This window comes from Colossoma macropomum, unplaced genomic scaffold (assembly GCF_904425465.1).
Source record: "Colossoma macropomum unplaced genomic scaffold, Colossoma_macropomum, whole genome shotgun sequence".
Classification (NCBI taxonomy): domain Eukaryota; kingdom Metazoa; phylum Chordata; class Actinopteri; order Characiformes; family Serrasalmidae; genus Colossoma; species Colossoma macropomum.
The window spans coordinates 2,293,864-2,318,437 of record NW_023494796.1 but is presented as its reverse complement, the minus strand read 5'-3'; the positions used below and the strand labels follow the sequence as shown (position 1 = coordinate 2,318,437).

The window sequence follows — 24,574 nt, the reverse complement described above, 5'->3', positions numbered from 1 at the left end:
CATCGCTTCAGCCAAATGGAGTGTTGCGCTCACACAATCCAAAAACCACACTGACTTACCTTAATAGGTAGCAGTTATCACCTGTGATCACAAACGCATGGGGCCACTTTATATGAGTTTTTGGTAACACTTTATTTGGATGGTCCACTTTAGATGCTTTGTAGATACGTTCAAGTTAAATGCAACTAGTTTCTTTAAATCTAAACCTAATCCTAACCTTAACCCAAAACCTAAAGCCAACCCTCACCCTGCTCCTAGCCCTAATTCTGGTCCACATCCTAACCCATAACCCCACCACTGTTTAGAATCAGTTTCAACAGGTAGTTCTTTTACAATTTATCTGTAGATAATCTATAGTGAACCATCCAAATAAAGTGAGACCGAATTATTTGAGTCGTTTATTATTTGAAACAAGTTAAGAAAATATGTGGAAAATACTGTTTCTGAGCTTTCAATCCACATTTGTATTTATAAGTAGACATTTTATGATCTGAATTTGATGAAAAGTTATAACTATGTGTATGTTGGGGTGGCGATCACAATACTTTTCCAGAGATTAATACTGGAGCTATGAGGCTAATATAGCTAATAAGCAGTTGGAGGCTTATAGCCCACCAATCCGCGATCTAACTGCCCAATCATGCAGTTCGGGTGTCCGTTGGAACCAATAAAGAACTCTGGTAGTGCCACTTTTGTTGATTTTTATTCACCATTTCACACACTGTGCTGCACTAAATCCAATTAAACAAGACTAACTGTACTCTTTATAAGAGAAAAGCATACAGAGAAGTAATGGAATTTACCACAATGTTAAATATTCTCCTGATTTGTGGACGAAAAAAAATATGCTTTTACATTTTTGACACGTTTTGCCTACAAAGTCGTGGAATGGGAATGTTAATCATATAACTGTAGAATTAAGTATGTAATTATATCTAATTTATGTAACGTGAACTGAATGTGCAGCAAAACAGACACAAAAATGCAAATATATACACACAGTAATTCCAATCTTTATTAACCAAAAAACAAACAACAAAATAACAAACGTCAGTAAGGTGAACTAACGCGACCGTACGACGGGAGATAAACTGCGATTCCCTGTATGTCCTCCTCCACACTAACAGCTGACTGAGGAGAAAACAGCACGGCCCAGTGTAGACAGGCTCAGTACGGTGCTGTAGTGGAGTACGACTGAGAATCATTCAGAACAGAAACATACATACGATTTTCCATCGGACAGTGCAGTGAAGTATGGGACGGTCACTAATCACGCAGTTTCTCGTCATTTCTGATGCCGGGTGACCCATTACGTTTGAGTCCCTGTGTTGAGTTTGGTTACCCTGTCTATCACGGTACCAAGCATACTGAGACTGGACTTATGGGTGAAGCTTTAAACAGTGTAGTCCACTGATTGGTCAAATGTAGTCGTCACATATCACGAGTGGATTTACATCGACTTGGTTTTAAATTTTTGCTGGAATCAGAAATGCGGAACTTCATATTTAGTTCAACTTCGGTTGACATGGGAATTTGTGTCCTCGACCCTCGACGCCACTGCTTTGGTGCTACTCCATTGGCTGACCTCTAAAGGGGCGGGGCTTTGCGCAGCAGCACTGATAATCCAAAATGGACGAAGCACTAAAGACTCAAGAGTGACTGCTGGATGCGCAGTCAGCCAGGAGACTCTATTAGATGGTAGATGGTAGACGAGTTGGCTAACCTCAAGTAGATAACCAAGACTACCATCACCAGTCATCTACATTTCTTAATGTTTTCCAATTTTCTCCCCAATTCCGCCCTCTAGTTAGGACTCCCCCAATCACACGATACCACCAGTGCTAGGAAGGCGAAAGCTACCACAGGCTTCCTCTGAGACCTGTCAAGGGCCACCGCACCTTTTTGAACTGCTGGTGACACAACGTCACTGGACAGCTGAACTTCGTGGAAAGCGTCAACCGCCAGATCTGTTACGTCAGCTAACAGACCCACCCAGAGAGAGCAAGGCCAGTTGTGCTGTCTTGGACTCCCGGCCATGGATGGCCGTAGCATCACCAGGGATCGAACGCAGTAGTTATCTAGATCCAAGCTTCCAATCTTTGGTCACGCACATTTCGCAAGGCAACGTGAGCTGCCAGTGTCACGTGCGACTGCGCTTTAAAGGTAATTTGAAGTCAAGGTTGCTACTGTTGAGGTCAGCATTAACACTAGCATTGTGTGTGAAATCAAGTGACCACCACACAACCTCCAGACAACACTGCCTACTTTCACAAGTATCGTTAAGCGATCTTTATGGAAACTGGACACAGGTACTCAAGCAGGGTTCTGGGTTTGGATCAGTAACCGTACTTTGTTGAGCTGCACTGCCTGACGGACAAACGCCTCGAGCAGTATAGCCGAGCCGGGACGGAGTAAAGTGGAGTACTGTGGCGAGAGGACTGGATGCCGACTGAGTACAGTGGAGTATAGCCTGAGTTTAAACTACTCACCCAGCAAACCATGCAAAGCTAACCGCAACCTGATCTCCATCAACCTTCTCAACCTGATCTCCATCAGTCTTACCTGTAGTTTACTGTCCTTTACCGCAATTTCAGTTCATCCCTAGAAGTCAATAGGCAATTACTGAATTCCTCAAGCAACATTTCCTGTGTGAGACGTCACTCAGTTATCTGTAAATGAACCTGTGTACGCGGTTCTTTCAGAGGTGGAACTGCGGTTCCAGAGGGAAGAATTTCTGGCCATTCATTACCAGCGTAGTCGTGAGGGTGGAGTTCTCACAGGGTCCGCCTGATCGCCACGGATATCAGGAAAACCCTCGGGAAAGTGAAAGGAGCCCCATGTGGAAATCCCAGTAGAAAACCAATGGGAAAACCCTACTCTTTCCTAGTTTAGTCACAATGACTCAAACCAGTAGAACCCCTTCTACCGATGCCTACAGGTGTGGAAATTCCTGTAGAGACCAGTCGTGTCCAGTTGACTCACTCCAGGTGAATATTCAACTGGTTTTTCACCCAGAAACTGGAACACTTGTGTGGTCTCTCCTGGCGCCAGAACTACTTTCTTACTTAGTTGCTCCGGTGTTGGAAAGTTCCAAATTGGATAAAACTTCCAAAGAACAGCTTTAAGACATTCTCCAACACCTGGAACAGGTGTAGTTTAAATTTGGGTTATTTGGAGACACATTTCGATCAATTTGTTGAGAGAATTCAGCAACGGCCCATTCGCTTCTATTATGAGTGAGTTTTGAGTCAACAGGTTTTTCTGTAGGCCTCACAATTATTTATTTAAGCTAAATTTCACTGGGTGAGTTTTTCTGATTTGGGCCAAGGCAAACCGGCTGACTGACCGGTGCTATAACACCTTTACAGGGGGGCGGCGAGTAATGTTTGTTTATTTGAGCTCAAGCTGTTTCTGTCAGAGAACAACACAGTGGCCACTAGTATTCTAATACAATTTAACTGCCTTTAGAAAACAAAAAAAATGAAATTGTACTTTGAATCGAACTCGAAAATGACCGTCATTGGTAATCGACAGAACGCAGACGACCGAGGGGAGGCTGAAAACCCGGAATTATTCCTCAAGTCTGTTCTGAAACAACCCACACCTCCCAGCGAGTGCATTTAACAAGGATTTACTTTAGCATATTACTACTTACAATATTACGGTATGAGCTTATACCTGAGAAAGAGAGAGAGAGAGAGAGAAGACTGAAGGAGAGAGAGCGAAAAAGGAAAGGCACGCTGAAACGCCAGAAGCACATAAATAAGTAGGTAAATGCAGAGATACAGTGTAGATGTGCAATACTGTGCCTACGTCACGTCTTCAAACAAAACTGAAGTGACTCCATACACAGGTTAAAGGCATAATAACTAATAATAACAACAACACATTCATGTTACAACAGAACAAACCTTCAGTACATTCTAGTACATGTATGTGTGTTTGTGTATTGGGGGTGTAACAATTCACAAAATTCGTAATTCCGTATGATACGATACGATACTGTGCTGTTTCAATTCAGTTCGTTCTCTAATACGGCAAAAACTCCCGAAAATGTGCGTTATGTTTACATACACCGATCAGGCATAACATTATGACCACCTCCTTGTTTCTACGCCCATTGCACTATGTAAGTGTGCGAGTGCAATTCGGATCGGTCAGCGCTTACTGTTGCTTTGTTTAATCAAAAATTAAAGAGTAAAGATTAAGCGACTGACATTCCTATTCATGTGTTTTCTTACATTTACGGCATTTAGCAGACGCCCTTATCCAGAGTGACTTGCTGAAGATCATTTTACACAGGTAGGCGAAGGCAGTGTTAGGAGTCTTGCCCAAGGACTCTTATTGGTATAGTGTATGTATTGAACCCCAGTCTGCAGCGTAGGAGGCAGAGGTTGTACCCACTACACTACACCACACCAACCACCACCGGACACCTTGTTCAATAAGCGTTTTTTTAGACGCAAAAATCTGGCTTTGTTGTCTTTACATATCAAATAAATGCAACAGCATCATTCAGAAATCATGGAGTTTAGCCTGACCAGTTTAGGCTTAAGTTGCGCTTTGTGACGAACTGAAAACAAAATAGAATAAAATCAAATCTGGTGGGGTGAGAGAAAGCTTAGCTTACCAACCACTGCACTAATTCTCCTCTTAGCCCAGCGTGCTAGCCACGGTACAACACAAGACATTGTATTGTTACACCCCCAATGTGAATATCTATGTGTAGCTGTGGTGCTATAACTGTGAGGAGCGCTCTGAAGTACAACAAAGCTCCTTTCTTCAGGGTAAGGTTTGGGGCTATTCTGCCCCACAGTACCAGAACAATCCTCACAAGTATAGCAGTCCAAGTAAGTGTACTTGTGTTTGCCTGTGAATCTCTGACAGGCTTCCTTTGCTGGTTCAGGAATCAGCTGATCACAGACATCAGAACCACAATAAACCATAATATCCAAAAAATAATAATAATCTAATTATTTACAGTAGCAGTTGACAGAAGAGAATGCTGGTGGTAAATCGTCTTCAACGCGGCAGTCTCGGCAATCTCAGGCTTATTACTGTTCGACGTCTCCGAGCTCCACTGCAGATTCTATCAAAATGTCTTTGACTCTTAAATATTTATATATTATAGCAAAATCCTTCTGATGAAATCTCCTTCCTGTACCTTTAACTCTAACAGCAGAATTCTTTCTGCAGTTACATTCGATATTCAGGCCATAAAGGACGGATTGTGTTGTGTAGGGATCTCTGCAGTGGTGCACAGTGAGACAAGAGGACACTACGAAAACCAGCATTACAAATCTAAGACGAAAAAAAAAAAGAGGCTAGAAATAAGAGACGTAGGCTGCCGCAGACCTCCAGGCCACAAGAGGGCGCCGTCACTGCTGCTGCTGCTGCCACTGCTACACGTTTGTCCGACATTTAGGGAAGATGGGGCCACTTTCAAGCCTTCTCTTTCTTACTGCAGAGAGACAGAGAGAGAAAAAGATTGTCATTAAACAATGAAGATGTGTCCTCATGCCCAAATAAGGACTTTGGAGCCTAAACGGTTTTTCTCTATGGGGGAAAAAATGAACAGCGTTTTAGAAAACGGCGATTTACGGCCCCTGATAAATAAAACTGTTTTTGTCCTGTATACGTTTCCACCCTGAGCTTGTCAACTACACTATACACCGATCAGGCGCAACATTATGACCACCTCCTTGTTTCTGTGCTCATTGTCCATTTTATCAGCTCCACTTACTATATAGGTGCACTTTGTAGTTCTACAGTTACAGACTGTAGTCCATCTGTTTCTCTGCATACTTTGTTAGCCCCCTTTTACCCTGTTCTTCAGTGGTCAGGACCCCCATGGACCCTCACAGAGCAGGTACTATTTGGGTGGTGGATCATTCTCAGCACTGCAGTAACACTGACGTGGTGGTGGTGTGTTAGTGTGTGTTGCGCTGGTCTGAGTGGATCAGACACAGCAGTGCTGCTGGAGTTTTTAAACACCTCAGTGTCACTGCTGGACTGAGAATAGTCCACCAACCAAAAATATCCAGCCAACAGCATCGTGTGGGCAGCGTCCTGTGACCACTGATGAAGGACTAGAGGATGACCAACACAAACTGTGCAGCAGCAGATGAGCTATCGTCTCTGACTTTACATCTACAAGGTGGACCGACAAGGTAGGAGTGTCTAATAGAGTGGACAGTGAGTGGACACAGTGTTTAAAAACTCCAGCAGCACTGCTGTGTCTGATCCACTCAGACCAGCAAAGCCATATCTGTTTTGCGACAGCTGAAACAGTGGATGCCGTAAAGTGTTTTCCTGCACACATGGTACACAGTCTGCCATGGAGGCTGTGGCCGAGCTGTGGACGGCACTTATACTTCCTTCCATTCCATTTTTATGCCACAAAACAGCCCAAAAAATGTCTAGAAATGGACTCAATCTTACAATATTCTTCCCACAATCTCAAAATTTAGAAATATTAAGTTCGTCCACTCGATTTGAGTTTATTTCACTTGCCAGTATATTTTTTTGCAGTGTAGGCGGCTCGAAGTCTAAACTAATTTTAAAATGTGCAACCCCCTTTGTTTTGACCCAGAGCCCCACAATGACTAAATCCGCCCTTGCTGGCACATCACATGAAGTTTGTGTCGTGAGAAAAAAATGTACGACTTTCACTTCAAAGCAGCACGAAACTGCCAAACTCCCACAGTGGACGACGCTTACTGGTTTGTGTGGGTTGATATGGTGAGGTTGTCAACCTTATATTTGGACTCAACAACCTCGTTATTCAGAGAATCCAGTGGCTCTGAAAAAAACGACAAATTTCATAATGTATGTGACACAAACGTACACAAGCTCACCCCATAGAGAAAACCAGTTCAGACTTGTAGTTTCTTTTCTGGGCAGGTTGCTGACCACAAAACGAGACTTCCTCAGAGGTCTAAAGAAGACCTAATGGTCTATCCATGCACTGCCCACTGTGTTCTTTCGCAGCTACGGTTATTAAAGATTTACAGGACGCTGGTTGAAATGAAAGACAGTCTCTGTGATTCACACTGAGTCATATTCTACAGTTTCAGTCTGATTCAATCATTAGACTGAATGAGTAACTGACTCTAAAAGTAGGTACTGTGATATAAACACTACAGTTTCTCTTCAGGCCTAATGGTCTGTAAAGCTTGTCTAATGTAGCAACAGCAGCTATTAAAGAGCACATTCGTAGGCAGGGCATGCATGGGTCAAAATCAGAGGAAGAATAAAGAAACTGGAAACAAAATCACTGCGGATTTTCAGAAAGAAAGCCGAACGTTCTGCTCTGAAAGCGTGAAAGTGACAGGGAAGCACATTTCAGGAATCGGGCCCAGCAGAGCTGGAACCTCAAAGCAGCGGCACCTTCAGAGCGAAGGCCAAAAAGCTCTCAGACAATAAAAACGTCAGCAAAGGAGTCACGCGCTTGCGGAATGCTTTACGCAGGAGGGAAAAGTCCAGAAGCGGCAAAAGAGAGCGAGAGAAGCGGAGAGTCTGGCAAGGAACTCAAACCCCAGACACGGAAAAGAGCAGGAGGAGCGGTGCTGGAGGAATGAAGGAGCAAGGTAAAAGGCCCCATTTCAGAAGGAAGTGCCTTCTTTTACTTGGGTTTAGCGGAGAACTTGAACTTTTTACAGAAGGCTCTCTCCAGCTCGGGGACGGACAGGGTGAAGGTGATGGCTCCGTCCGAGTCTGTCCGAACTACACGCACTGCAATAAATACAACATTTACTAAATACGACATCTGAACATACAAAAACAGAATCAGGGTACTTAAATTGATTGGCTGAATTTTCAGTTTTTCCCCTCTTACTCCATATTTAGTCCATCAGCCAAGACATGTTTGGTATCTGAAGTTTGCTTCTTTAGTTTTACAGTGCAAAGAGGAAAACTATTCCTGACCAGTTAGCACTGTGCAAAATGGCTATAAAAATGGATGAAAATGTGGATAAAATTCAGGCTTTATCCATGTTTACAGATAACAGTGCATCATACAGTGTCAGAAACCACATAATCAAACCTATTAGATATACCGAACATCTCCACACAGTCTCAGGTGAGCGTGTGATGATTTAGGCCCGAGGTCTTCAAATCCAGACCACGAATCTAGTTTCTGGTCTTGGATTAAAGTGGCAAATTAGTTACAGCAACAGTTCAACTACATGTAGATACAGAATCCAGGACCGGATACTGGAAACAAGGTCTGGATTTGAAGACCTCTGATTTACGCAATCAGTTTGCATGAGGGCAGCTGGTGGTATAAACTTCTAGTACTTGCTAGCTACATTAGACTTATAGCTCCAGTGCAAACTGAAGCAAATTTCAGACGCCAAACATGCCTTCGCTCAAAAATCACATTTGGGGTAGTAGGAGAAAACGAGGTACATCAGATTTTTTTGCTGAACCACTTTAAGCTGAATTAAGTGTGGGATCATGCATGTGTGTACAGTAAAAGGAAAAAAAATAGTATCTTGTCAAGTAAATTATCTTAAATATAGTCAAGAAATCTGATTTTCTCCTGTTGAGATTGTTGTAAACTTAATTTAAGATTATTTAACTTATTTTTAGACCTTTTTTTTACTTGTTTTAAGTAATTTTATCAAGTAAAGTTCTCACTCTATTGGTGGATTTTGATTGTTTCAAGAAATGTGCCAGTATAGGGAGATAATTTTACTTAATAAAATGACCTAAAACAAGTAAAAAATTCTGGAAATAAGCTAGAAAACCTCATAATAAGTGCACAACCATCTCAAAATGGGAAATTTTTTTTTTTTTACTTTTTTTTTGCAGTGCTGAACACTCCAGATGTTTTATTCATGTTCTAAGTAAGAATAAGTCAACACATTCTCTACAGACACATAAATATTGATCTGCAAATTTTTGTGCACAATTTCTATTTATTTGCATAGTTTAACATATTCGAAAAAACAATATATATATATATGCACACACATCTAAAATGTGCCATAACTTTGCAAAGGCCATATTTAGTTTTATTCGTCTTCCCAATATGTTAAATTCAGCAAATAAACACACTTCTGCTTTAAATTTGTGCAGAAGTCTGTTCTCTGTAAAAGATGTGTTCACCTATTTTCACTCAGAAAATCAACATTTGTTGTAATTTGATGAGTTATTATAAGCTATCATAAGTTGTCGTGGTTTGCCGTGGCGTGTAAGCTTTACCCAGGTCGTTGTTGTTCATCATGGCGTTGGAGCAGCGTAGGCGTGGGCCCTGCTGGGTGAAGTGGTATCCAAACTTCAGCAGAGTGCTGTTCTTCTCCAACATGCTGGCGATCTCCATCTCCACCTTATTTCCCAGGGGCTGACTCTGTTACACACACATAAAAAAAGCATGTACATGAACACCATGCAGCATTTATTAACAAACTACGATGAAATATTTCATTTAAAAAGTGCTCATATGATCCACACAGTCATTCTGACAGACTGTAATACACTACAGGAAGTGTAGGGGGCGATATGGCTTCTACTGTTTCATTTAAAAAGCCTCTATAATGTTCATATGATCCACACAGTCATTCTGACAGACTGTAATACACTACAGGAAGTGTAGGGGGCGATATGGCTTCTACTGTTTCATTTAAAAAGCCTCTATAATGTTCATATGATCCACACAGTCACTCTGACAGACTGTAATACACTACAGGAAGCGTAGGGGGCGATATGGCTTCTACTGTTTCATTTAAAAAGCCTCTATAATGTTCATATGATCCACACAGTCACTCTGACAGACTGTAATACACTACAGGAAGCGTAGGGGGCGATATGGCTTCTACTGTTTCATTTAAAAAGCCTCTATAATGTTCATATGATCCACACAGTCACTCTGACAGACTGTAATATACTACAGGAAGTGTAGGGGGCGATATGGCTTCTACTGTTTCATGTAAAAAGCTCTATAATGTTCATATGATCCACACAGTCACTCTGACAGACTGTAATACACTACAGGAAGTGTAGGGGGCGATATGGCTTCTACTGTTTCATTTAAAAAGCACTCTATAATGTTCATATGAATTACCAGATTCATAGGGGGGCATTAAGGCCTCAGTTTCTTCATTAAAAGAAGACCATAAAAGAAGAAATCACTTGTCACACAGATGGAAAGTGAACGATTGTGGCACTGAAGGGATCTTATAAACACGTTTGTGTACCTGGTTGTCGATTTTGAGCTCCTGCAGGGTGGTGTTGTGCTGCAGCGCGTCTACCAGAGCTATTATTCCAGCACCAGTGATGAAATTTGACTCGACGTTAAGGCTCCTCAGAGTGGCGTTCACGTGCAGCATGTCTGCTAATGCCTAAAACAAAGCACACACACACAAACATCATCCAGAGCGCACAGAACGAATCCAACCAAACAATAACACAACTTTACAGCCTCCTAATAAACCAGGTTTGAAAAATAAACCATTCAGGAACTGAGTTTATCATAAACCTTGGTTAGATATGCAGTCAGAGTGTATATACATTTAAGTCTGAAGAGTTTGGGAATTGTTGGGATTGTTTAAGATTGTTGGGTAACACTTTCTATGAATGTCACATTTGTAAGCATCTATAAACACATTCATAACATGTTATAATGCATTCATAAGGCATCATAAACATAGCTATAAATATTTAGAAAAATGCATTAAACGTTATAGCCATGCCTATTATGCATTATGAATCGTTAACATAATACATTATAAGTACTGTTCATAACAAATTATAAGAGCTCATAAGTCGTATTTGTCCGCTCTAAGTAAAGTGAAGCATACTGTACTAAAGCCTCCTCCAGTGTTCAGAGTGAGGCTTCAAGTTGAAGTATTTACTGAAGGATTTACTGAAACACTAAAACATACACAGTAAAGCACATTACAGGCTTCAAATGTCAGAGTTTAAACTAGAGCTGCCATCAGTGTTTTTACCCAATGTGGGAAAGTCAATGTACACCACCGTTAGCTTGGCACTAACTTAACACTGCATATCCAATAGAATGTTAGGAGAGATTAGCATTACTGTACTGTAGTGTAGTGTTACAGAGTGAAGGGTTCTAGCGCTTGACGTTAGAACCAGTGAGGGAACAAATTACAGTGACAGCGCTCTACTATCACACCTCTCCCTCTCCAGGCCTTCACTTCACAGTGACTTCACGCTCAGTGTGATGTCAGAGGGGGTTCAGGGGAGGGGCTGATGGGTACTTGGTTTGCTGTGATGTAATGTAACATGTAAAGCGAGACGCTGGGTAAGAAAAGCACATTGTAGCAGTAATTCTAGGCTGGACAGCCTGTTTGGAGCATCTGAGTATTCAGGACTGCAGCCCTGAAGATGCAGTTTTAACAGCACCAGCGGCAAGAAATATAATACTGGAAATCTCAGGACGTAAATAAACTTCGTATTTGTCTTTACTTTACGCTCTCCAAGCTGGGACTGACCTCTTTGGAACTATAACATATTATGAATACTACTTATAATGCATTATATTAACAATTCATAATGTATAAAAAACATGGCTATAAAGTGTAATTCATTTTTATAAATATTTATAACCATGTTTATAATGCCTTATGAATGCATTATAACGTGTTTATAGATGCTTACAAACGTGACATTCATAGAAAGTGTTGTATTGTGATTGCAGTGTAAACATGACTTTTCTATAAATCTTTTCCCCCAGAAATGCCAGCACATCCACTTTTTTCAGACTTTTCGCTGTATGTAGGGTACCAAACCGCCAGTTCAGCATTATTAGTTAAGCATCCCCCACTTAAAACTTGTTTAGACAACACTATAAATGTAGGATATAATTAAAATTACATCTTATGCGATTTGGAAACGGCCCTCTTTAAAATTGTGATTTAAATATAATACGTTATATATGTTATATAACGTTACATATATATACACACGTGTACATAAGTGTGAATGTGTGAGACTCACATGGGCTACAGGATCATTGCTTCGTGTTCCCACGATGCTCAGGCGTTCCACCACTGTGTTGTTTTTCAGGGCCTCTGCATAGGCTTTCAGAGTGGCAATGGGAATATTCTGCAAAACAACAGCACAAACTGGCTGACCTACTTAGAGCAGGCAAAGTACATCAGCTTTATTAATGTACTTAAGCAGCATTAGGAAAAATCTGTGCTTTACTTGAGTATTTCTGGTAATACAAACCCTTTTTATGGGGAAAAAAAAAATGCAGTATATGCTTTTATACTGAAACAATTCTGCTCACCAGGTCACAGCAGGTCAGTAAACTCATACCGACATGGTGCAAAATAGTACAAACATTATGTTAAGACTGATTAAATGGTAGATAAAATCTCCTGAAATCATAACAGGAGAACCTTGATGTTCCAGGAGCTCAGCTTCGATCACTTGGTGTTTTTGTGGTTGACTTGTAGAAGGTAGAGTATGTTTATATGCTGAAGAAGTACCCTAATGTTGTTGAGGTTGACCTCCACGAGTTCAGGGTCGTTGCTTTTAATCCTCAGGAGTGTCTCCTCCACATCAGTGTCATTGGGCTGCTCGTCTGGAACCGGCTTATACTGCGTACACTGGATCACACCTGACCGATCACAACACATTACATTATATCTGACGAATGACAGCACATCACACCTGACCAATCAGGTGTGGACCAACACATTACATCACAGCTGATCAATCACACTGCATTGCATTACACCTGATCAGTTACGTTACATCTGACCAATCACAACGTTACACTGAAAATGATCACATTACATTATACCTGACCGATCACAACGAGATCACTCACATCACATTACTTTAAATGTGACCAATCATATCACATCTGAAAAATGCATCACATTTCTCCTGCTCAATCACATGGCGTTGTAGCCGACCGATCACAATCAGATCATCCATTGAAGTGCCCTTGACCAATCACATTACATCACACCTGACCAATTACACTGCATCACACCTGACCAATCACATTACATTTTTATCACACTTACTTAAAGACACATTACATGTGACCAATCAAAACATTACAACTGACCAATCAAAGCATTATACCTGGCCAATCACATCACTTTACATGTAACCATCACATCGCAACTGACTAATAACATTACGGTACACCTGCCCATTCACAACATTCCGCCTGACCACTGATACATCACATCTAGGCTATCACACCTGATCAACATTCAACATCTAATGAGTCACTAAATTACACTTCAACTGCATGATATTACACCTGATCCATCACAACACTTGGCCAATAACATCACATACATATATAACTATTTACATTTAAATTAGTGACCTACATTACACCGGACCACCCCCCCCAATACGATCCACATGATCAATCACATTAAAATATTACACATGGTAAATAACATCATATTACTCTCACAAATAACATTACATCACACTGATTAAACACTACTCTATTACACTTGACCAACCACTATAATACATTACACGACTCATCACATCAGATAAATAACATTGCATTACCCCTGCAATACGCGTGCCTAATCACATCGCTACACTACCCACGTTATAGTGCACCTCACCAATGACATCACATCACACATGGCCAACCACATCAACACAGTGTACTCAGATTATAGTACACCTCACCAATGACATCACATGGCCAATCACATCAACACAGTGTACTCAGATTACACCTCACCAATGACATCACATCACACATGGCCAATCACATCAACACAGTGTACTCAGATTATAGTACACCTCACCAATGACATCACATGGCCAATCACATCAACACAGTGTACTCAGATTATAGTACACCTGACCAGTGACATCACATCACACATGGCCAATCACATCATTAGACTATAATCTCATTATAGAACATTTCACCAATGACATGTTACAGATGGCCATTGAGTTCCTATCACAGTCTCTGATCTGTAAAGGCCAGTGAGCTGAGTAGACAGAGAGCCGGAGAAAGAGTGAGAAAGAGTGAGAGAGAGCAAGATGGAGCGATAGAGAGAGAGAGAGAGAGAGAGAGAGAGAGAGAGAGAGAGCGCAAGATACTCACTGTTTAAGCCCTGTTTGTTAACGATGGTACTGCTGGCGAGGGCTTCGTAATACTGCTGATTACTCATCAGAGTGTGCATGCCCAGGATAGCTGTACAGAGAGAGAGAGAGAGAGAGAGAGAGAGAGAGAGAGAGAGAGAGAGAGAGAGAGAGAGAGAGAACACAGGGGAGACTGTTTAGACAAAGTGGGCTCCCAGAAGAAAAGAAAAAGCTCTAAATCACCCAAACGTTCACGTCCAGCAGTGACGTGAGCAGAGCACATGCAGAGCCTTTCAGCACAAACAGTCCTCAGAGTGTCGCACTACAGTCTACGTCTCTCTATAAACTTCCACTCTATAAACTCGCCAGACCTGCACGGCTCCTGCTCTCATCTCAAGTCTCCAAGCACACAAACACGTGTGTGAGAAAAAACAGGGGAGTATTTTTTTGTTTTGATTCGATTCTGGTTCTTCAGGAAACTATAACTATTGCATGATACTAAAATCAAATGTTATATTTACCACCAAGACAAGTTCGAATGAAAAAGACAAGATGGAAACATAATAAAACATGGCTATAAATCCGCTGATCAGACCTGTCTGAGAACGGTGTGGGCGTGGCCTAACATTCTAAAGACTGACGTGATTGACAGCCCTCTGTTGAGTTCTCTCGGCTCCTACATAACTGAAGCAGAACTAAACATCAGTGAGAGTAAAGCAGGGAAAAACGAGTGAAACAGGCTGTACATATATAAGTGGCATATATAACCCCATTCCCAAAAAGTTGGGACGCTGCGCAAAATGTATATAAAAACAAAATGCAATGATGTGCAAATGATTTAAACCCTATATTAAATTAAAAATAGACAACATATCAAATGTTGAAACTGAGAAATTTTATTGTTTTTTGAAAAATATATACCCATTTTGAATTTGCCAACATGTTAGAAGGGCAACAAAAGGCTGGTAAAGTTGTGTAATGCTAAAAAAAAAACAAACAAAAAAAAACCTGGTGGTTAATTGGCAACAGATCGGTAACATGACTGGGTATAAAAAGAGCATCTCAGAGAGGCGGAGTCTCTCAGAAGTAAAGATGAGGAGGGGTTCACCACTCTGTGAAACACTGCACGATCAAATAGTGCAACAATTCAATAATAACGTTTCTCAATGTAAAGTAGCAAAGGACCTTTGCTTTTCATCATCTACGGTACATAATAACATTAAAACATTCAGAGAATCTGGAGACATCTCTGAATGTAAGGGGCAAGACCAAAAAACAATATCGGCTGGCTGTGATCTTTGGGTCCACAGGTGGCACTGCATTAAAAACAGACATGATTCTGTAGTGAAAATCACTGCATGGGCTCAGAAACACTTCTGAAAACCACTGTCTGTGAAAACAGTTCATCGCTGCATCCACAAATGCAAGTTAAAACTCTAAAACCCAAAGAAAAAACCATATATAACCAGGATCCAGAAATGCTGCCACCTTCTCTGGGCCCGAGCTCATTTAAAATGGACTGAGGGGAAGTGGAAACGTGTCCTGCAGTCAAATCAACATTTGAAATTCTTTTAGGAAATCATGGACGCTGTGTCCTCCGGGCTAAAGACCACTCAGCTTGTTATCACAGTTCAAAAGCCAGTATTCATGATGGTATAGGGGTGCATTAGTGCACATGGCATGGGTGACTGGCACATTTGTGAAGGCACCTTTAATGCTGAACGATATATACGTTTTGGCAACATATGCTGCCATCCAGATGACGTCCACAGAGAGGCAGTATGGGAATAGTTTTTTTAAAGCTGTGTGGGCAGGACAATCCATGTTAGCCTTGTGATTGGTGAGGATACTGCTTACTTACACAATACCCGAGATTACAAATCAGTTTACATTGAAACAGGAGAATTTTGGCAAAATTCCTCAGCCATTTATTAGACACAGCACATACTTTGTATGCATACTGTGCGCCCACAAAGGCAAGATTAACCTGCTTAGAAAGAAAAGACAGATTTAGGTTCCCCAGTGGGCGACTGATTTAGAACTGACAATCATGTTAAACAGTCAGTAAAGCACGGTTTAAATAAAACTACCAGAATGTGTTTCATTTTAATATTTTATACTTATTTATTTTGGCCGACATTGGTTCATATTGGTTATCAGCTCCTTAAAACTGGTATCAGATAACATTTACATACTGGGGCCTAAGTCTACACACTTAAAGATGGTTCTTCAAGGGTTCTTTATAGAACCACGAAGACTCCAAGAACCCTTTGCATGATTAAGGAGTTCTTTGCTTCATGAAAATGTTCTTCAGATTGATGGAGAATGTGCTGTAGGTGGTCCTACATAGCACCTTTTTGAGAAGGGTTCTGTGTAGCACCAAAAAGGGTTCTTCTATTGTTACAAGCTTGACATCGTAACTACAGCAGAACCCTTTTTGATGCCACATAGAACCCTTATCACAAAGATGCTACAGATAGAACCATCTACAGCACATTCTCCATCAATCTGAAGAACCCTTTTCTTCATCATGCGAAGGGTTCTCTATAGAGAACTACATTTTCTTTACTAAAGAACCCTTAAAGAACCATATTTAAGAGTGTAACATTGCAGACTTCATCCAGCTGTATTTCCACCTTCAATGCATAACGCATGTTACATCTATGCATTTTTACAGCCTTAGTGAAGCCACTGCTGTGAGTCCACTAATTCATGTTTTTAATGAATGTTCTGAATGTTTCGACGTGAACCCAAAAGGGGGAAAAATACCCCGTGACCCAATTTCTATGACAACAGCAGCTCTTGGTCATGCAGGAGGAGGGTGTGCTTTTTTGGCCGACTGAAAAACTTTGTTCCCCTTTTTTGGTAGCCATGCGTCTTTGCAGCAAAGCAATGAGTCATCGCTGCAAAAAGAGAGCACTCAATGAACCACTACAGCAGAGGAACAGGCCCGCGGGGGATTTCACCAGTCTCAACATGGCAACCGTCATCCCCACGGACACACGCTCACTCGCACACTACTACCGTTAAAGGAATAGTTTGGTGAAAAATCTGATTTGCATAATTTCCCAACCTTACCCCAAAAAGAAAATCACATAAACGTGATGTTTACACAAACCGTAAGGCTTTTTTTACTTCTTTAGTTTGGCAACTGGAGTTATGAGGCTAATCCAGCTAGCAAGAAGTGGAAACTCACACCTCACAAATTAGCATCGTGCTAACTGAGTCTCTAAACCATTATACACATGCTAATGTTTTCAGTTATGCTAATGTACTTTTCTCCATGTTTACACACTGATCAGGCATAACATTATGACCACCTCCTTGTTTCTACGCTCATTGTCCATTTTATCAGCTCCACTTACTATATAGGTGCACTTTGTAGTTCTACAGTTACAGACTGTAGTCCATCTGTTTCTCTGATACTTTGTTAGCCCCCTTTTACCCTGTTTTTCAGTGGTCAGGACCCCCATGGACCCTCACGGAGCAGGTACTAGTTTTTAAACACCTCAGTGTCGCTGCTGGACTGAGAATAGTCCACGAAGGTCTGAGAATAGTCCAAGGAGGTGGTCATAATGTTATGCCTGATCGATGTATAATCGGTTGCGGAGAGCTAATCATCTGCTACGCGGCAGATTTAGCCGGCTGCAGTAGCCTTTCTGTGCTTCCTTCTTTGGACTAAATAGATCGGAAACCTTGCCCACAACGCACGACGGAGGTTCTACGCTGCCGTGCACTGTGCTATATTAAATCCAGACCTCAAATCTGTTGGAGGTTAAAATTTACACACAGAAAGGGGTCAAACTAAGGTCGTTCAGATAAACAGACAAATGCTAATTGCCTGTCACCTCAGCTGACACATCGCATTTCACCTTTTAATTAGAAAACTGACCGTTATGAAGAGTTAGTTAGTGGATACCATCCAATAAGTTCAATAATGATGCTGAAACTTGTATTCCATTATACACAGAGTGTTAAACGAGCTTGGGCTTGCTGTTAGCCAGCACTGTTCTGCAAAGCGCCCCTACCTGCTACAGCTCTGTTACCATCGACAGCACAGAGCGTCTCGCCCAGTGCGTAGCAGCCTTTAGCTGTATTAAACCCAAACCACAAATCTGCATTTACATGTAGATTCAATTTTACATACAGAAAGATGTTAATCTAGAGTCTTGCTAATGCTAATCGGATGTTATCTCAGCTGATGTTATTAGCCTAACCGAACTGTATTTCACCTCATACCTGTTAGCTGGAAAACAGTGAGTTTGGGAGGAGTGTTTTTTTTTTGTTTGTTTGTTTTTTTTTAAGTAAATAGATAAGAAACTTTAACCAAAACATGTAAGACGCAGGGTCTACACTGGTCTCGGGATGGAGGACAGAGTTCAGGCATCTCACCGTTCTTCAATATGAGACGCGCAGCGTTAGAAAAGCTAATTTCCATGTAAAAAAATCACAATTTACGATACAATCTGTTTAATTTTGAAGTCTATATGAAATTACTTAACGACTCGCCACAGTTTGAGTCCAGTCATGCAGTTAGCATGACGCTAATTATTGTTCACAAGCCTCTAATACTTGCTAGCCACATTAGCTTTCGTAGCTCCAGTGCTAAAACTTCACAAAAAGATAATAAATAAATACAAACATAAATAAATAAATAAGTAAACTAACTTCACCCAAACTGACACCAAACATGTCTTGGCTAACCTACATTTGAGGTATGACAGGAAAAAGTGCCCCTCCCCCCCACCCCACCCCAAACTATTCCTTTAGCAGCTAGGCTAAGGCCGAGTCAGTGGAGAGGTTAGCATAGCGTGCAGCGTTAGTTTAACATGCAGAATGACCTGCTGAAATACTCCATGGCTTAGAAGGAGGTGAACCAGAGTGGCAGAGAGAGAACGAGGGAATAGAGGGATGGAAAATGGAGGGATGGAGAGGGCTGGAAAGCAGAAAATGAGAGTGAAAAAGGGTAACAGTGAAGTTACAAGTGTGATTATTAGAGGACGACGACACAAACGAACCTGAATGGTTATTTATCTGAACTATTAAACAGAGCAGCAGCTGATGGAAAAGAAAGACGTGACGTTATGGGGTTAAACCGAGTAGAAGACTAGTGTATTAAAGGATTTTTGGGTAAATGCTCAAACAAATTACATAAGAATTATCAAATCGGAATCAATGAATATGCAAAATAACACACAAATGATAAGTACAGTGCTGTGCAAAACCTTCCCTCTTATTATTTAATATCCAGTCAAAATGGCCATAAAGTTACTCATTTTCAGCACCAGAAAAATCAGAAAGTTACACAGACGCCTCCAGAACTAAATACAATATTATTGTAGTATTTACTGAGTCCACTCTCTACATTCATTACAGCGTCTGTTCTTTTCAGGAGACTCACTTTCAGTTTCTCACAGAAATCTGATGTTTTTAGTATTTTTACTGCGAATGTTTTTCTTCTGTGTCTATTTCCTTTTATCAGTGAGGGCTTCTTAACAGCTACACAGCCTTTCAGACCCATAAATGTGGATGTTTTCAGATCTGAAGCAGCTTGATTTTCTCCTCTCTTAAAGACGACAGCTCTAAGCGCTCTTTATCTGATGGGGGGCAGTTTTGGTGTCTACCAGGTGTTCCAGGTGGTTGTTAGGAGTCTCATTGTCTCTGTAGCTTTTAATCTTTTTTTGATTTCCTCCTTCCTACAAGTGGATTATCTTACATCTAATCTCCTCAAATATCTCCTGAAAAATGAATAACTTGTACTTAGTAGCTGTTTTGACTGGAAATTATATAAATGAACTAAATAAATAAATCTGTGAACAGGTGTACCTGCTATATCACACAGTTCTGCATCAGTAGCGTTAGCCAAGGCCTCTTCCAGCTCCGGCTCGAGGGTGACGTCCTCCAGAATCGGATCCACAACCTTCGTCTTTGGTACCCAAGGCTTCCCTTCAAAAAAGTATCACGTTTAAGTTTATTTATAGTCTTATAGATTTTTGTGTTTGTCATTGAAAGAAATTTTATTTTAGTATTTTTCAGCATTTTGGTAACGGTGACCTTGATATTCATGTGTTCTTTCTAAAATGGCTTAAAAGAGGGATTTCTCAACGGGAAGAGGCATAATTTAGATTTAATTAAGCAGAAGAACACGAGAGGGAGTGTGTTATTCGCGATAACACACAACCTCAAGGTGTTCTGTTGCTTTTATACAACAGTTAAATAAATAAAGTAATAAATTAATAAACTGGGCCGTGAACGCGGCGTTTAATATGTTTTAATGTTCGCAGTTCCTTCACCAAATTATAGTTCCTTAACAAGCAGCTTGTTGCTGCGTCAGAGTAACGAGCTCCGCCCACTCGCTGCACAGCCGGCAGTTCGTTCTCCAGCTCCTTACACTAAATTCCCAAACTGTCATCACCACTGAGCAGCTTTTCAGTCGGCAGCTGAGACAGAAGAACAGCTAAACAACCTGGAATCAGCCAGAAATTAACCGAATACCATTCCCATTTAGTTTGGCGAATGGTGTTGGGTTCATTTCTGGCTGATTCCAGGTTGTTCAGCTGTTCTTCTGTCACAGCTGCCGACTGAAAAGCTGCTCAGTGGTGATGACAGTTTGGGAATTTAGTGTCGTCTCATCTTCAGAGTCTGACCAAATCGGCTGTCGGTCAAATGTGATCTTAAAAGTGTCCGTTTTCTGTTTGTGGCAAAGTAAGAAGTAAAAACTTTCAAATGGCTTGAGCGTCTCCTACAGCTGTCAAAGTCATTGCTTAGCAACAGCATCTTAGTGGAGTGATACAGTGTTTGTGAAAAAGAAACAGTTAGAAGGCTTCTCAACCAATCAGCTTGCGTGGCCAGAACCACCTGTTGTATAGCAGCATTTATTAAAAGCAGTGAGAACTGAAATTGTGAAGAACATTCGCAATGTTTACTGCTATATTAACTAAAATGAGTGAAGAAAAGAAACTGAAAGAATCAAGGCTTGTTTTTCCCAAATGAGGAATGGTATACAGTCATGTTTCTCTTGTACTCCAGGGGGCGCTGTTTAAGGTGGTGATGGAGGGTTTTTAGTACAACTTCCACTCAGAAGGGTGTCACTCCAGCGTTACACAAGGAGAGGAGGGAACAGCGAGGAGCGGACTTCTCGGCTGGAACATTCTCGCCCTCCGCTAGGTTGTGCTGACTGACTAGCCACGCAAACTTAGTGATGCAAAACATTTGAGAAGTTTGAATGTAACGTCCATATAATTTGTGAATAACTGGTTTGTTTGGCTGTTAAGTTTTTGTTTTAAACTGAAGTGCAGTGTCTTCATTTTTGTTGTTGCTGGCTGTTTATTACAGTAGTCAGAGGTTACATTAGCAGTCTTGTTTAACAGATGGCAGAATTTGCTGCAGACTGAACATAAACTGGATATTAGTCAGTTTGGAAACATTGTTTTACAGTTTTGCTGTTATTATTGCCTATCAGCAGATTTGTGCACCACGTCTTGGCAGGGTTTGAAACAGATTCAGACTGTCAGATTTATAATGATTTCTGGGCAAGTTCTACACTTGTGTTCACAATGGACCATCTAACAAACGTCACTTTAGCTAACAAAGTAACACAATTTGGTACGTTTTGAATTTTTTCTTTGGCGGGAAACCATAAAAAGAAATCTGGCAACCCGGCCTTCTGGCACAAGTTCAGAGGATAAAGTGCAAAGTTGAATAACAGTCACTGGACGGACAATTCGCAGAAGTACAACAGCAACATTAAACAGATTTCCAGAAGAATAACTAAATATTTAGTTTATTATTTTGAACTGTTCAGCCAGCAGCCTGGACACACTGATATCAGTGTAACATCAATACCAGTACAGACAACATATCACCCAGCACTGGATGTGCCAACACAACACTTGACACATATTGACACACAGTTAGTCACAGAGCAGAGATCTGATGATGTAACTGTAAACATACTCATCAAGGTTGTCTGATCGTGTCACCCATCACACCCCACAGTTTAGCTGCGTTTGGTGTTTGACAGGTGTTCGTTTCGTTGGACTTACCTCTCTTCTCACCCGTGTAGGGCACCAGGTCGTCCCGGTCTGGATGCTCTTTGGCCTGTTTCTCCAGGTGTGCCAGCAGGTTGTCCCTGTGAAATGTTCCAGTCGGAGCTTTTTTCGTCTGGTCTCTCTGCCTCAGGCCCGCAGGCAACAGAGCATTCTGAAAAACGGGCACATATACAGAACGATACTGATGACTGCAACACTAACTTCACTTTTTCAGCACTTCCATACTGAATTTACAATATAACTTTTATGTTATAAAAGTTTTTGTCTTTATTTTTGCACTAGACATAAAAGGCTAACAAGTAATGGTGGTCTGTGTACTTAGCACAGTGCTAACCATGTCGAGGAGTTTCTATCACTAACAGACTTGCTAAAGTGGTTTTTGACACTGTGTGTAAAAGTGGCCGATATGACAAAATGTAATCTCCTGATACATTAAGTGATTCTTACACCACAGGAACCATTTAAAATATTTAGTAGTGCAACATTTAAAAAAAAAAAGATTTTTATTCAACATTTCACATTGCGCTGCACTAAATACAGTTAACCCCTGCAAATGGGCTATTCTTAGGTTACAGAGGTGTATAATAAAACTTTGTGGCAGCCGGTGGCCATTTATGATATCCACAATACACTCAGAAAAGCAAACTGTGACACCATGTATCACCATATGGCCCAGCTTTACCTGCATGACATATGGTTATCTATAAAAATGGACAAAATTAATACAAAAGTGCTGTGTGTGTGTGTATATATATATATATATATATATATATATATATATATATATATATATATATATATATATATATATATATTAGGGGTGCGGGAAAAACTCGATTCTTAGATGCATCGAGATGCGGACGTGAACGATTCTGAATCGATTCACAAATGTCAAAAATCGATTTTCTAAATATTTAATTTATAACGTAATGTTGACGGAACGTAAAAGGCGGAACTGGAAGTGGGTAAGTGCAGCGCCCGGACAGTCTGTGACGGCACACAACAAAAACACAAGTGGATGAGCGAGAAATCCGACCGGCTCCCTCTGCATTAAAGCCAGGTTAGGTCAGGAGTCACAACACAAATGATAAGAAGAGACATTTTGCCTTTCAACAAAGTCAAACCACCTTGGGAGCCACAACATTTAATGTCCAGTATGTCTCAGTGTGTGTTAATGTCCTAGTATGGGCTAAAAATATAAACGAGAGCGCAGATTTACTTCGCTCTGCTTTAAGCTTTAGCTATAGCCGCTTTCCTCCCATCTCCACCAGAAAACTTTTCTTCAAAACTAGAAGAGTTTCCTGTAAAATGTCTCAGCGTCCGGCTGTTTTACGAGGCTGAAGTCGCTTCTCATTTGCCAGCTTCTCGTTCTAATTTTCCCGTTCCACCTTAAATTCTGCCTTAGGCGCCGAATGTAACTGCTGCACCATTTAAGGTGGAACGGGAAAATTCGAAAGAGAAGCGAGTTCATTTTCGCAACTTTTTAGAGAAAGACAGTCTCTCAGCAGATTTAACCAACCGCGCTGCTTATAAATGCGAATAAGTCTCCAAATGTTCGTCTTAATCTGTTTTTTCGTTCGCTACTGGCGAGGCCAGACCCGGGGCTATGTGACCTGCTGTCTGTTCTCAGTCGTTGAGAACCAGGGCTTTCGCGCTATGCTGCACACTTTGGAGCCGAGATTCAGCATCCAGTCTCGAAAATACCCCCCCCCCTTAATATAATAATAATAATTATTATTATTATTATTATATTAAGAATTATAACACTACAAACTTTTAAACGCTATTTGTATTCCAGTTATTTGCTATTTGTAAGTCCAGTTCACAGGGCAGCTCGTTCTGCCTGGCACCACAGCATGCCGAGAGCAAGTGCTCATGGGAAAATATGTACAGCCCTTCACTACAAATCACACATGATCAGCATAATAAACACGTCATCCGTAACTCAGAGCAGCACAGACAGACTATCACAAAGCAAAGCTCGCTCCCATAATGGACGATATGATTTGCAGCGTCGTACGCTGTAGACTGCTGAAGGAGGCACTTGAAGAATTACTCCAGTGCGCAATAACGCAGGCAGTAAGAGCATGAGGGGGGCACTAACATATGCAGGATCTACACTCTGCTTTAATAATAGACCCTACAGCTGGACCCCATCAGTGCCACAGACTCTGCTATCTAAAGCAGAGACGACAGTGTGGAGAGACAGGCCGGGTATGTGACGGTGGACAGACTGCAGAACCCACTGCGGTACCAGCACTACCAGCCTTATCAGATGCTCCAGCTGTTTATCTTTACACCAGTCAGAGCCAAGAAGGAAAAGAAAGTACACTAATGGCAATAACCAACCAGTCACTGCACACATCAGCAACTGCTCTACCAATCACACACTGACCAGTTACCAGTCAGCCATTAACTTCACTGACCCATGACCAGTAATACCACAAACCAATAACCAACCAATCACAGCA

The 24,574-nt window shown here is 41.1% G+C and overlaps 1 protein-coding gene across 3 annotated transcripts in view; it reads right to left on the bottom strand.

The window, feature by feature from the left end:
* Nucleotides 1–993: 993 nt before the first annotated feature.
* Nucleotides 994–24,574, bottom strand: part of tmod1 (tropomodulin 1) — a 35,815-nt gene continuing 12,234 nt past the window's right edge. For 2 of the 3 annotated variants that reach the window (XM_036583604.1, XM_036583605.1), the window contains exons 3-11: nucleotides 22,098–22,254; nucleotides 19,879–19,998; nucleotides 14,075–14,164; nucleotides 12,462–12,592; nucleotides 11,965–12,072; nucleotides 10,200–10,343; nucleotides 9,208–9,352; nucleotides 7,629–7,734; nucleotides 5,315–5,461 (exon numbers count right to left, since the gene is read on the bottom strand). In XM_036583604.1, coding sequence (XP_036439497.1) covers nucleotides 5,443–5,461; nucleotides 7,629–7,734; nucleotides 9,208–9,352; nucleotides 10,200–10,343; nucleotides 11,965–12,072; nucleotides 12,462–12,592; nucleotides 14,075–14,164; nucleotides 19,879–19,998; nucleotides 22,098–22,254 — 1,020 coding nt within the window. In that variant the 3' untranslated portion in view covers nucleotides 5,315–5,442. Of the gene's footprint in view, nucleotides 5,462–7,628; nucleotides 7,735–9,207; nucleotides 9,353–10,199; nucleotides 10,344–11,964; nucleotides 12,073–12,461; nucleotides 12,593–14,074; nucleotides 14,165–19,878; nucleotides 19,999–22,097; nucleotides 22,255–24,574 lie in introns of all 3 variants that reach the window. The other variant, XM_036583606.1, reaches the window with a different exon arrangement.